The sequence below is a fragment of the Styela clava genome, chromosome 4 (genome assembly GCF_964204865.1).
Source record: "Styela clava chromosome 4, kaStyClav1.hap1.2, whole genome shotgun sequence".
In the NCBI taxonomy this organism is placed as follows: domain Eukaryota; kingdom Metazoa; phylum Chordata; class Ascidiacea; order Stolidobranchia; family Styelidae; genus Styela; species Styela clava.
The window spans coordinates 14,034,408-14,049,074 of NC_135253.1; the positions used below are offsets into that span (position 1 = coordinate 14,034,408).

At 32.1% G+C, this 14,667-nt stretch overlaps 1 protein-coding gene across 1 annotated transcript in view; it reads right to left on the reverse strand.

Annotated features, from left to right (window-relative positions):
- Positions 1–14,667, reverse strand: part of LOC120325946 (dynein beta chain, ciliary-like) — an 87,687-nt gene that overhangs the window by 55,589 nt on the left and 17,431 nt on the right. The window contains exons 31-52 of the mRNA XM_078111380.1: positions 14,504–14,623; positions 14,051–14,231; positions 13,140–13,356; positions 12,612–12,765; positions 11,781–11,906; positions 11,143–11,311; positions 10,037–10,295; positions 9,102–9,290; positions 8,765–8,881; positions 8,420–8,533; positions 7,711–7,850; positions 7,326–7,402; positions 6,752–6,864; positions 6,495–6,644; positions 5,997–6,115; positions 5,433–5,635; positions 4,522–4,816; positions 4,029–4,335; positions 3,171–3,307; positions 2,343–2,574; positions 660–824; positions 65–184 (exon numbers count right to left, since the gene is read on the reverse strand). Coding sequence (XP_077967506.1) covers positions 65–184; positions 660–824; positions 2,343–2,574; positions 3,171–3,307; positions 4,029–4,335; positions 4,522–4,816; positions 5,433–5,635; positions 5,997–6,115; positions 6,495–6,644; positions 6,752–6,864; positions 7,326–7,402; positions 7,711–7,850; positions 8,420–8,533; positions 8,765–8,881; positions 9,102–9,290; positions 10,037–10,295; positions 11,143–11,311; positions 11,781–11,906; positions 12,612–12,765; positions 13,140–13,356; positions 14,051–14,231; positions 14,504–14,623 — 3,704 coding nt within the window. The remainder of the gene's footprint in view (positions 1–64; positions 185–659; positions 825–2,342; positions 2,575–3,170; positions 3,308–4,028; positions 4,336–4,521; positions 4,817–5,432; positions 5,636–5,996; positions 6,116–6,494; positions 6,645–6,751; positions 6,865–7,325; positions 7,403–7,710; positions 7,851–8,419; positions 8,534–8,764; positions 8,882–9,101; positions 9,291–10,036; positions 10,296–11,142; positions 11,312–11,780; positions 11,907–12,611; positions 12,766–13,139; positions 13,357–14,050; positions 14,232–14,503; positions 14,624–14,667) is intronic.

A 14,667-nucleotide genomic window follows, 5' to 3' on the forward strand; every position in this document is an offset into this window, starting at 1 on the left:
AATGGCAAATTTACAGAAAATGTTATTTTTCATGAAAAATTATTCTTGTACGGTTAGAACCCACCCTTTTGCAATTGACGTTAGCACCGAGTTGTTTCTGTGTTTCAGCATAAACATCCACACATGTTGATTTACCAGATCCGGGTCTTCCAGTAACAATCACACCTCGCATTGAATCAGCAAGCTAAATATAGAACATAGACAACATTAGGAATGAACTTGAGTAAATGGATGCAATGCCCAGTGGTTCGTGTGATAGCTAATCTACGTTGACAAGTGTATGAATACATTGAGATCTTGACACTCAAATTCAAACCTTCTAGATCTAGATGATAATAAATGAGAAAATTGCCAAACAAACCAGGCATGTTAGCTGACGATGAGATGTCAGTTTGCCTATAATAAAGATGACAGATTTGCGCAGAAAAACATGAGGTCACATCTTGGCCCAATATTTCCCAAAGGGTATACAAAATTGGATTCACTATACCAAACCAAAGTCTAGTTTGAAATAGAGATGTGAATAGTAAATCATCTCAAAAAACAACAGAAAATAAAATAAAAATTGAATTTGAATCTGCAAAAATAAAGATCTATCTGAAATAAGTGGAAAATCCATATACGGTAATATGTGACTGATTTTTATTAAAAATTCATACCTCCATCATTTGATTGACTTTTGAGAGAAATGGAGCAGACGAATAAAGTTTCTTTTCAACAATTGCTGCTGATATAGCTGTATCCATATTACTTGTTGGTCCTGTTGGCGTTTTGGATTGAAATGGTTGAGATTCAAATTCTGTTGGATGGACTGGTATAGACACCTGAGGAAGAACGAAAAATAGTAATTTATACCAAAAATGGCTTTGTGCTAATGGTGTTCACTTCATATCTAAATATTTTGGTATTCTAGAATTCTATAATGCATTTACTTTGCATGAAATTCATGTTGAACGACAAATTTGCATACTGTGAAAAAAAGCAAAAATTGTGATATCAAATTCTTTCAATTGGATTTCTGTGAGACAAGCATTATATCTTTCTTTTATGCATTTGCTCTGCTCTTATGTAACTAGATAAAAAAGGATTCTCATGATTTTACAGTAAAAAAAGCAAACTAAGAATATTCAAAAATACTGATATTGCTAGAATACTTCATTTTTGAACATCTTAAAATTATAATCTCACTTGAGCCGCCGTAATTTTTTGAATTATTTTTTTTGTTATTGAATTACTTAAATACAAATTATACATTTCTTGTCTCAGCTAATTAATCTGGAAACAATTACTATTTGACGTGAACAATTAGTTTTCTACATCAATATCATTTCATGTCATATTTAAAAAAAAACAATAAGTTCTGTGAATTATCTTTATGAACAAGAGAGCTATGCTCAAATATATGGACACGTAGCGCCACCCAGTGGCAATAATTTTGATGACGTCATAGCGAAAAAAAAAAGTAATAGCCTTCTGGAGAAAAATTTTATCTTTAACCAATGAAAATATCAAAGCAATTGGTCCAGTATTCGAAGAGAAAAGCGATTTTTTAAAAATGGAGACGGAGACAAATACCAATAACAACAAAATTTTGAAACGATCGTTATGGCCACTAAACGTGTCCAATAAGAAATCATATATACATAAATGAGATGGTATCGCAGGTTATACATCTCAGGTTCAAATCCCCTGCACACTCATATCAGGGTGTAATTAATTGGGTAAGCAATGTCGAAATCGGGAAAAAACTGGTGAGCTTCAAAATAGTACCTCTTTGCATAGCGATAGGTATCAGTAGATGCTTGCAAAAAGTCTTGCTCAATGCAAAATATATGACTAAGCATAGGATAAAACCATCGTAATATTCCCAATAGCATCAGATAGAAGATTTCAATACTCGAAGACAATTTTCAACCCAACATTATAATTACATCGATATAGCTCAGCCTCAGGACAGATAATAGACTTGGTTACTAGCCCGGTGGCTCAATACTCAACATGAAACTAGGAATAAAAAACAGTTTAATTACAAATAACTAGCGAAGGTTAATGTGCAACAAACAGCTAGTGTACCAAGTGCCACATTATATTCAGGTGCAGATAATTTGTGGGGAATTTACGAGCTATATTTTAGTCGATGATTCGTTATTTTCATCACAACTTTCAACGCAAATTTATATCCATAAAAACTATAGTCGTAATCTCTACAGGCACGCATCGATTGGTCGTATCCGGCCCAACCCTGTTATAGCTCATTGTATAGCTTTTATACCAATGAGTAAAAGCTGCACCCAAAAAATGACAAATTAAACATTTAGGTATTCCAATGGATTTCTCATTACCTCAGTATCCATGTCAGGTCCCCATTCATTTCCTACTTTTTCATTTTCCACTTCATTTTCTGCCGATAAATCAATATCAACTTCAGGATATAAGTCTTGTATAAGAGTAGCAAGTAAGTTACGGTCTGTCATGTGAGTGATTCTTGGAACGATATAATTTTTAATTGCAGTAACAATTGCTTCTTCTTCCATTCTTCTCATTGCTTCAATGTCTTCCTCAATCTCTTCTCTCCTATGATTTTAAACAAATTTTTTTTAAATTTTTTTTTTTGACATTTGTCAAAATAACTTTATGTGAATATATGTAAATAAAAATATCGCAATATCGAGTTACTTTTCAGGCTTATTGTGATATCTGTAAGACTTTTGGCACAAGATGACATTGTTCAATTGAATAAGATGTGTAATTTCACTCAAAATGGCAAAACCTAAAACGCTGTTACAAAAAAAATGGGAGAGTATTGAAATAATAGATACCAGTTAAACAGCACCTATTTTTTTGTAATATTTCCAAATAAATTTATTCGCAAAATTTCGAAATTCGCCCATCTGTCTCGGAACCCTAGAAATATCAAATTCAGGAAAGAGAGGTGTTTAAAAGACAAAACTACATAGCAAAGCAAGTCCCACTTCTTTAGTTGAAAATTCCAAATTATCTGTTCAAATTATCGACCACTCAATGAAAATAAAACTATTTGAAATGCAGTAAATTATTTTTATGAATATTTAAAAAAATTATTACATCTAAGAAATGACAAATTTTATTTAACCAATATTGTTATACTCTTTAAATACACATGTAGTCATTTCTGATGAAAATTAACTTACTGAACGCTACTATCAGACTTTTGTTGATTTGAAGAACTAGTATTTCCTCCTTCATCAGTTTCTCCTGAACTATCAAGTTGTATTGATTCAGTAGTTGTACTTGCCTTATGTCTCCATAATTCAGCAAATTTCCTCGTCTAAAAAGTTTCCATATTACAATATATAGGATACAATAAAATAGGATTTTAGATACATAGACTTGAATGGTTGAAGAACCCAAACATCAAGAACTCTGGAGTAATCATCTCGCTCATAATAATTCAAGACAGATAAAAACTTACAAACCAAGTGAAAGGTAATCACTCATGCAATGGCAATCTTGTTACAAACACTTGTCGCAACGATTGTTGATTTAATACAACAGTTTATCTTTCTTGTGAGCGCAATGGCAATGATATTAGCAATTTAGTTTGTAATTACTTTGATACTGCGTGGTAAATATCTGAGAATAAAGTCCATGCTTATCCCGAATTCACCACATAACTCGGGGTGTAAAAATTTAGTAAGATATGTCATTCATGAAAGATCAAGGTCTTTTCAAATTCCTCTACTTCCAAGTTTGTTAAAAGCCTCATCACAGCATATTTGGAACAAACTTGACAAAAGGTGTCTCAAAAATGTTGTGTCTCACTTTTTCCAATTGTCTAAATCTCACTCCATATGAATACTCCATATGAATAACCTTGAACCAAAAGTATTTAATATATCCTAAGCCAGAAGTTGAAGAAGTGGGGCAAGTGTGGGACGATTGGGGCAAGTGTGGGATAAGTGGGACAATCGTGCTAAGCCTAAAAAGGAAATAAATGTGGAATAAGTGGGACATTTCATTTTCGGGGATGCTTTACAATAAAGAAATACCTTATTTGAAATCATTTCTTTATATTCCTTGTTCTTTTCCATATGATCATGTATAAGTGAATCAAGAGAAATACCAGCAGATGCAATGATCAACTCCATGCTATGTAGAGACAATACATTATTTCCAGTAGTTTCATGAGGCATGCTAGATTTTCCCAGCTGACCAGGTAAAGTAGAGAAGAAGCTCTCAGAAAGTTGAAGAAAAATGCATAATTTGTGTGATATTTCAGATGCTTGTGTGAATCCTTGAGCCAAAAGTCGTATCTCAAGAACTGTTCTTCTGTCTGGAGTACATGCACTTATAATCCTACAACAAGAGGAATGAAAAAAAATTATAACTTGGACAATTAAAATTATCTATATTTGTACTATCTATCTGTATTTCTTTAAGAAAATTTGCTTAAATATTGAGTTACAGAAGATGCTCCCAAAAAAAAAAAAAAAAGCGGAATTCGTATCGGGCAAAGATAGTTCGCACTAGCTCAATACAAACCTGAAGTTTTTCAGGAAGTTTGGAGGCAACTGAGCAGTAGCTGTAGGATAAGGCGAAAACATTCTGGGAGCCTTGAAATGCATTTCAGAATAATCAACAGTGGCAAAAAATGCTGCATGAGGAGAAACGGCCACTTCTTCACTTTGCAAAACAAGAGATTGTTGTCCAGATCTTAATGCCTGTAATACATCACTTGCTAGTTGACAAGCAACAGACAATATTCCACCTGCAAGTTTACTCATTCCTTCTAGACATAACCAACATCCAGTTTCTGCTAATCCTTTGAATAAATCACCTGGTAATATAAAATACAAAATTCATTAAACATCGGAAATATGATTGATTTTTTTCAAACAATGCTTATTCGTGCTCCAGGCTCCAAACAAAGCACTGTACAACCAGTCAGCGATATGTAAGCGGCCACTATTTATTTTAAAAGATCAGAATTCTTCTTGTTTGGCATTGCATGCACAATTTATCACATCCTTGGTGACATAATGGGTTATAGGATTGAGGCGTGTACTTTGTAACATAAAAATTATCCACACTTTCACTCTGAACAATAATCAGACATTTATAAAAACGAAGCAATTTTTTTTATACAAAATCTTGATTGGATCAAATCTGAATTTTTTTGAACAAGTTCATCCAAAAAATAAGGATTATATATTTATATATTTAGGCATCTAACAGTGGAACAATGAAAAATATTGAGTGCTATGCAACAGAAAATTATTTTTTAATGAGTTAAATAAAATATTCAACTACATATCAATTCAAATTTAGAATTCCAATGAAAATTATCACTTGTTTTATGAGATGGTACATCATTCACAGTGCTATTAAATTTCAAGTTTATTGAATTCACAAATAAAAATAATATACTGATAATGGAAAGTTGTAGTACGTACCTAGCATGTAATGATCGACAGAAGCCGAGCAGCATACTGTGTACAATGCTCTTCCCATCTGAATGGATAATTCTTGAAGTGTTTCAGATCTTGAAGTACTTGAATTTGCATTTGTTTGTCGAGATATAACAATCCCAGATTGTGTGTGCAATGCATGACAGAGGGATAAAATAACACGATCACAACTTGGGCTGATGATGTACCTGAAATGATGAAGATGAGAAATTGAAAAAATTACTCGTTAAATTTACAACTATCAAAACTATGATGTGATATCTTTTTATATAAACAATTTATATAAACCTGTGTTACGGAATGGGTTTCTACAGGACTAACTACCGTACATGCAAGGATACTGTAGCAAGATTGAAGATAACTATTCTAAGTGATTCAGAGGTCTTGCTGCACACTGACACAAATATATTTCTGTAATGTCCCATCTAACCGAGGTCAGACTTCTTCAGAAAAAAATATTCAACCACTATTGAATCACTTTGATTAAACAGTTTGATATTCAAGTGTTTTCACTGTTTGAATTTATAATTAAATCAAAAATAAAAATACCTCATTGAAGATCCTTGATATTCATATCCATATTCAAACTCCCAGTTGAGCAAATGAACAGAAACTTCCATATTCTCGTCATTATAAACATGATGAAGCCTTGATTGGTATTCGAACGACTGAAATCAAGATTAAAACACTCAATTTGGACCATAAACCAAATTTCATGAAGTTGTGTTGAAAACTATATTTCTCATTTGTCTACGAAAGCTACCAGTGCTTGTTGGGTATGGCATTATCAAACATTCCATGCATGAATGGGAATAATATAGAAATTACCAATTCACCAAATTTGCAATTGTCCTGCAGATGATCATCTGTCGCGACAAACAGCATTAAAGCTTTACATGGCTATTCTAACAAGTTATCCACCAAGCAATGAATTATAATTATCAAAGTATCAGTATAAATGCCTAAATTTTCAATTCCATATCAAATATGTATAATATTACATTAAACTACCAAAAAAGATATGTTTTTCATTGAACTAAATCCAACCTGTTCAATATCCCCTGGTTTTTTCATCAAATCCAAACAAATATCCCGATATTGAGCAAGTAAAGTTATCATTCCAGCAATCTTGTGAATTTGTGATGGAAACAATTGAAGTTTTGTATCTACTGTTGTAACTTGCGGTTCAGTTGTTTCCTAAAAATTGATTTGGTTGAAAAAGTTATTTTCAATGCCTTCGAATATTTTTGAAAGCATTACTATGGCTATAAGTATAATTTCATTATACAGCAGTTCAGCTTTACCTTTGGTAGAATATCAGCCAATTCTAACTCCAACGTATCTCGCCTCATTCCTTTTGCCGTATTTGATTGTATTTGTTCCATGAATAATAAACTTTGCATTGTGTTGATTGGAGCTATAGAAAAACCAAAATGATAATATTATTTACAATCTATCTGTTTCTTTTCTAAAATTAATCATAGGTTATCATCTATTTGCTATGTCTCCTAGCAAATGTTAACAACAATTTAAAGTTTTCAAAATGCACTTATATCATGAATTAGGAAACAAAAACAAAAAAAATTAAGATACACTTAAACATAATTATGGTAGACAATACCCTTCATATATTAGGACCACCCAACCAAGTTTCAAGCAAGTGAATCAATCAAAGCAACACAAAATTTTAACACTGCAGAATCAGTTAAACAAAAGTTAAAAGTATAATTCTGAAAAATTTGCAAAAAAGTAAACTTCCTAAATATGACATTGATTCGAGCTGTTTCAAGTCATTGAATGGTCAAAAAAACTTTTCTTTGTCATCTTATAAATTCCTAATCTGAGTATTACTATTCAATTACGGTATACGTAACATACCTGCATCCCCCCCTCCCATTCCATCATCAATTGAAACATCATCTCCTGCCATATCAACGTCATCTTCTAATGTTAATCTGTATATTTAACGATGAAACCAATTAGTCAGAGCAAGAAGTGTTGGAAGCGTTGAAAAAACGTAACCCTATTTTCATACCCAAGTTTGAAAAATCGATTAAAAAATGTCAAATAGCATGCAAAACCACGAAACGAATATTTAGCACCCAGACTATAAATCTGTCTGAGTGAGAAAAGACCGCATGCTAATTACAACTTAGTTACAATGTTTCCCACATTGGGTAAATTGTAACTAATAGCATAACATGTTTTCTTTGCTGTTTTTTCTATTACAGGCAAAGCCTTGGAGTATCTCATTTTATCTAACCTGGTTGATGGTGCACCAAGGGATTCACTGTTTTCAAATCCATCTTTCTTTCCACCAGTACCATCTATTGTTTTATCTTTTCCTTTCTGTGACTTGAATCTAGCACTTCTCATTCGTGAAGTTCGCTCATCTTCCATTCCCTAAAAAGATTTGTAATGAAGATCTTTCAGGGTTTGATTTGGTGAGTTTTAAGATTCAATCACATGATCTTCAAGTTTGAAGAACTAACAGACTGGCATGACATTGAGCTAAGTTTCAATAACACACTTGAAATTACACACCCTAAATTACCCTGTGATGCCAATCCCATATAATGAATCCTATGAAAAATAACATGAGGATTGCTCGGTGGTAGATGTAACCACAGACCAATAAAGCATACATCATTCATGTCTATGCAACTGTTAAAGCAAACTTTTTAGCTATTTTAATACCTAAACTAAACCAGTAACCCAGACAACCTAGGATACTTCGCGTACCCACTGGTCGGTTACGGATTCTTCCACCATCAAGTCCCTGCATCTGAAGCGAATAACTTGCTAACTATACCCATACCCACCATGGACTGATAACTGAACGAGATGCTGAGTTTGCCTTATGATTAGGTCATTTTATTATTATCTTTCCTCTACTCTGAGCATCCTTTCCTAATAGGAGGTGATATCAGATTAGCCTCCAAAATAAATTTTATTATCTACCCTATTTTTACCTTCAGCATAATGACAGCACCATCCAGTTTCGCCTGCAGTTTATCATGAACCACTTTAATAGATTCCTGTGTTCTTTCGTCAGTTTTTACAGCTGCTGAAATGTCTTTAGATGCCTGAATGCAACCACATAGAATATTAGTATAAAAATGTTAACTGGAAAGTTATATTTTTAAATTATTCAACCAATGCAGGTGTACAAATTAGGTTTTCAGGCAGAATGAAAATAATCCATTTTTTTTCCATAGATCATAATATCTACGGGTGGTTCTGCATTGTCAAGAGCAAAAATTTGAAACAATTTATAAAGAGTAAAATACAAGCAATATTTAAATGAAATAGCCCACCTGAACTGATGTAGCAAGTAAAGTAACTTGAGTTGTATTGTCCAGAGTCCATGAAACTTCATCAAGAGTAACAGATACTCCCAGGCTGTGACTCAGCTGAGCTGCCATATCAGATGGCTGTGAAAATAAAAAACTTTTTTTAATGAATGAGAAAATTAGCGTGATCATAAAGTCTCTCATATCTTAGCCAGGTTTGTTTCATTTCAATCAGTGTTCATTCAAATTTTTTTTTGACATTGAATATTGATTATTTTTTTTTCTGAATCCACACTTCTTCATTGAAATTATGTTCACTAAATTAATCTTAACTTCATCAACACCAAAATGGAAATTGTACCCCTTCTTTCAATGGTTCCAATGCTTTTGCAACATCTGAAGCTTTAACACTTTTATTTGATCCACCCGATCTTTGTGATGCTGCACTAGATGGACGACTAACACGAACTTTGGATGCACCAGCACTTCTTAGTTCCCGCTCAATTTGAGCTGGCCTGGGTTCGAACCCTAGGGCAACATGGAGTTGTTCCTTTTGGAATGATACACAATTATAAGAAGTTTGAAAATAACAAAAAAGTATTTTAGGTAATCAATGCAAATTTCTAAAAAAAAATTAAACAGGGTGAGTCCCATTTTTCTGAACAGAAGATATACATGAAATGGGAATTTTCCTTCAAACAACTAAAAAAAAAGGATGCAAAGTATCCCCCATGAAATATTTTGAAAAAAAAATAAATGAAATATTTTAAACAAATAATGTCCAAAGCTCAGCAATAGATGGAATGGTCATTAACAAAAATTTGAAACATTCTAAAATTTTTGAAAAGGAACTTTGGAAACTTCAGCATCAAATAAACCATTGTATACAGGATGATATTGATGAGAATAACGAGTTTTATTTAAAGTAATTAATCAAATGAAAAATATGTTCCTGAAAACAGCAAATAAATTGGGAAACATAACCTGCAACCTATTATTATTATACATTATATTATAAACATGAACAACGCCATATAGACGAAGGTGCAAAACTAAATTGGATGCTTGGAGTGATGATGCTTATTACACGAACATAAAATCGAAATCAGTCAAATATATAAAAAGATAATTGACGACAAGAACGTCCAGCATAGTGTAAAAATAGGTAATCCGATAAAGAAAGATTTCCATGTATTTCTTGCTAGTATCTGATTTAGTATTAAGAGGGCACAAATCGATTCGGTAAAAATCTAAATTCAAGTTTCATATATAAAATGAATGTCTTGTCGTCCTTACCTGTATAGTAAATTTCAATCCCTCGATAAGGCGAGGTAGCCATTGTGACATTGGTCCTTCATAGGGTAGTGGTTTTGACAACATAGTTTGTTCACCAGCAATACTGTTCACCCCGTTTACCAAGAATTTTTTGTTTCCGCCAGGTGGTTTAGGAACAGATGGACTCGGTGGTTTCAATTTATTGCTAACTGCAGTTGTTGGTACTTCTTTTTCTTCAAATATTAGGTTTTTCAAGTTGGGTAAAACTTTGCATAAAAATCTGAAATTGAAATATTAAATTAACAGCTTGATCAATAAAAAGTACGCAATTTTATTTGAATGTTGCGCATTAGTTATTGCACATGAAATATGAAGTTTTATGTGCAAGAAATTTATCCATGAGATAATAGTTGGACAACTTGTCATAGTGTTACTTATGTAATCACTTCTAAGGAGTTTCATTCATCAGGTAAATGCTGAGCATTTAAATGAGTATTCAACTTTATATCCAACCTTAACTAGTAACAAATCCCTAAAAAAACACTTATTTAGCTTGCTATCTACTCAAACTCGATAACAGCAGCAAATTCAAATGTTGAATGTTAATTGATAATAAACTTTCATTGTTGCTGTTAAATGTTGTTTATATTTTTCCATGTAAACTTGCATTATTCGATCAAAGAACATTAAAAATCAAGGAATCAAATCTCTTTTTCATATAACACTCGACAGAAATTAAGTTTGGAAATACAAAAATGTTTCAGAGCATTTAAACTGAAAAGTATACATTCCAATAACATGATGATAGTTCAATAGTTTTCCATGAATCTTATGTTTTTGTTCATAGTAAACATTAATAAATGTCATTATATGCATGCATTACTTTTCACTAGTATATTTACTGTTCATTCAGCTGTAAAAGGACAGTCTGTACTTGATGATATTTTAAGCATATGTTTGTTTGTGTTATTTCCTTTAATAATAAACTTTTATTTGACTCATCACTTGGATCGTTACTTAGATCGATGACTGTATATTAGCCCATCACTGTAAGTTTGAGGTTTCTGCAATACATAATATTCTCAATTACTAAAAAACTGCAAATATTTACAACATCATAAACTTACTTATTGACAGCATTCAAGTCATAACCATAACACACAATATTCATGACATCTTCAGGTGACAGAAAATAAAATCTAGGAAATCTTTGTCGACGTCGTTCTAAATTTCCCAATAAAGCATGTTTGCATTGATCCATTTTAGCATCCATTTTCTCAAGCATTGGTAAAAGACCTAAAAACAAATTTGGCGGTAAAAATTATAACAAAATCAGTGTAACAGAAATCTAATAAAGATGTAAATGCAAATATCCATTAGATCACAATGAAATTATAAGATGGTCATTCTACAGATAGGATTGAGATTTTCACATATTCACAGTAGACTGACCGTCAAAAGTTTAAAAAATTTACCGTAAATAAAACTTACTTATCATCTTCACGTTCTAAACTAAATTATAGTTTTATCACAAACAGTATAACAAACCTAAGAAAAAGAATAATTTTCTTCCACCCTATATATGTTCATTTTGTAACTAAGACAAAGTATTCAAAAATTTGCGACAGATAAAAAAAAACAAGATCAATCAAGCAGAATGAAAAATTTAAACAGAAAATGCACCAAGTAAATATTGTAATTGTATAGTCAAAAAACATTTTATATATCTGATTACAAATCATAGTTTCTATAAACGATATTGCACCTTTTCTAGAGCAACTCTGTAGGACATTTGTATTCTTCTCAGTTGCTCTCATTAACAATCGAAAATCTTTACTGATGACAGCAAACATATTTGCTTCATGAGCAAGTGCAGTTCGAACATCAGCTCCTTTATATAAATCAATAACATTTATTTAACACAGGCATCTTTCTTGTTATTAGAATGTCAGGTAATATCTTTTAATCTTTTAAAAGTATCTCGTGAAAAATGGACTTTATCAGCTTGACACAATCGTAAAAAAATAGTGGACTAGTAGTGAAGATTATGATTGCTGTTTGATATGAAATAGCCATTCATTGGTAATTTATTCATCCAATACAAATTAAGGCGACCAATGTCTAGTTCTCACAATTTGAGATACAACTCTTAAAACTGTAGATGTCAAATTGAGCAAAGTCGGTATTAACAGAATAATGTAATTAGCAGATGTTTCGAATCCTTATACGAAAAAACCTCATCAGGGCATGATAACGTAGAGTAGAGACACTAGTGTATGTATCTATATAGCAAGCAAAATTATCAAGGAGGAAAATCTAATCGAAAAAACAATAATATGTTAGTAGACAACATTTGATTGGTCATTCTCTGATGAGGTTTTTCTGTATAGAAATTCGGAAATTCGACAAATAATTTATGCTAACACTCTATATATCATCAACATGAATGAATATACCTGGTGGCAACCATATGCTATTTAGCTTTGAATGATGACTGATAACCTCACTATTTAATATTATATAGGCATAGAGAAAAGAAACATAGTGTTAAAAAATATATTGATCCAAACTAATTGTATCGCAGGTTCTCTAATACCTGAGTAAATGTCATCAAGTTGAATCCATTTCTCTTGAACACTGACCCATGCTTCAAGCACTGCTTCAACCAATTGTAATTTCTTCTGCCATTTTGTAACTTCATCAAGAAATGAACCAATAGCACTGTTGCTTTGCATTCTATTTAGATCCACCTACAAGTATGTACATATTACAGTAAAATTTGTACAAACAAGCATAACTATCATTCTACTATATCAATGTAAAATTTAAAAAAATCAGCTACCTATATGTTTTATATAGCATAGAACGCAATGTAGCAAATTGTCTTAATAAATGAGTTTTTATTGAGCTATTCTTCTTTATTAAACTTATGCCAAGAACAAAACTCTGATACTAACCATTATTTTTACAATAAAAAAAACCAACAGCCTCGCCCATTTTCAAAATTTTAGTATACAAAACGAACGAAAAAAAGTTTTATTTCACTTGATACAAATTTTAAATGACACTCAAACATTCAATATCTGACACTAACCCATAAAAAGACAATTACGGTAAATATCACCTGATGATGTTCTAGCTCAGCAAATATTTTTTCCACATTTCTCAGCAAACATATAGGACTTGGATCATCGACAAGATTGACTAAACTTATCGGCAAAGACAATACTGATGTTCTTCCACCTCCTCTACCTCTTGATACTGAACCTGGTCCTGTTTTATCAGAAGATCTACTGTGTGGTCCACTCTTCATACTTTTTGTCCTTGTTCCACCGGTTGTTCTGGGAATCACATGCATTTAAGAATGATTGATTTAGAAAGTAATAATCAGCATTATTATTTTTAATAGTAGGAAGGTAGACAATAGTAGGATCAAGCATCAAGCCTGTGTTCACCTTGGTAGTGATGAGATAAAGATTCAAATGTGTAATGTGTGAGTAAATTATTGAAAAATGTAATATAGTTTAAATAACTGACTAAATATTGATAGCTTAATTAGTAAAACTTTCTCTGTCAACAAAGATGTACATCCAGAACGTTCAACTAGTTTCCTAGTTTACCATTTGATAAAGTTTTTCTATTGCTTTTCATAACCCCTAGAATAAATAAAACTCAATCCCATTGCTTGAAATTTTGAAAGATAAAATAAGATAAAACCAGGGCTGGTGAGTTAGTTTTTGTTACAGAGCTGAGCTGGAGGATTTTGGGTGTGACCACTACTTTGAAAATATATAAATTCAACTTGAAACTTTCAAATCAATATTATAAATTGTAATTTATAAATAAAATGGTTTGGAGCTGGCGTCCCTAAAATTTCTGGTAGCTCTGACACTGGGTCCATCTAATGTGGCACCAGCTCCACCGAATTGCCATAGCTTTTTGACTCCACAATCAGGCTCCAGCTATGGCAATCCAGTTAGAATTTTCCATATACTGGGAATAATGATTAATGATTTAAAGTAGTTATTATGCTACCTGCTTCCTTCATATGTTTGTAGAACAGCATGAGGCATCATTTCACTGCCTGTTATTTCACTCCCAGCTTCAATCTCAGCACTTTGTGCTCTTGATAAACCTCGAGAATGTGGATGAACTTCAAATACTTTGCCGAGCCAAACCTCTTCACAAGTCTTCAATGAACTTTCAATAGTTAAATCTGAATTAAATATTTGAAATAATTGATAATTAATTAATAATTATCAAACATGTAATTTTCAACAAAATATTTTGATTTTGATAACTAAAATGATCAACCAACCATGATCAATTCAAGAAACATCACAAAAATCAAATAACAAGTCATATTTATCATATCTTCATCACCTCAAAAACTAATTCCATTCAGACCACTAATCTTTCAAATTGATCAATCTCATTAGCATTGCACAAATATTAATTAATTTATTCATTTTCAAAACACGTCCCTACCTTTCACAGCTCGTTGTACAATAGATTTCACTTCTTCAGCATGTTTTTGTAACCCAAGTTCAAGCAAATCTCCTAGAATCATCTTTCTTAAGCTGTCTGTGTCTGTTTGCAGCAAACCACCTATAGCATTCAAAATTAAAAAAGGCTGTACTACACATTATAAC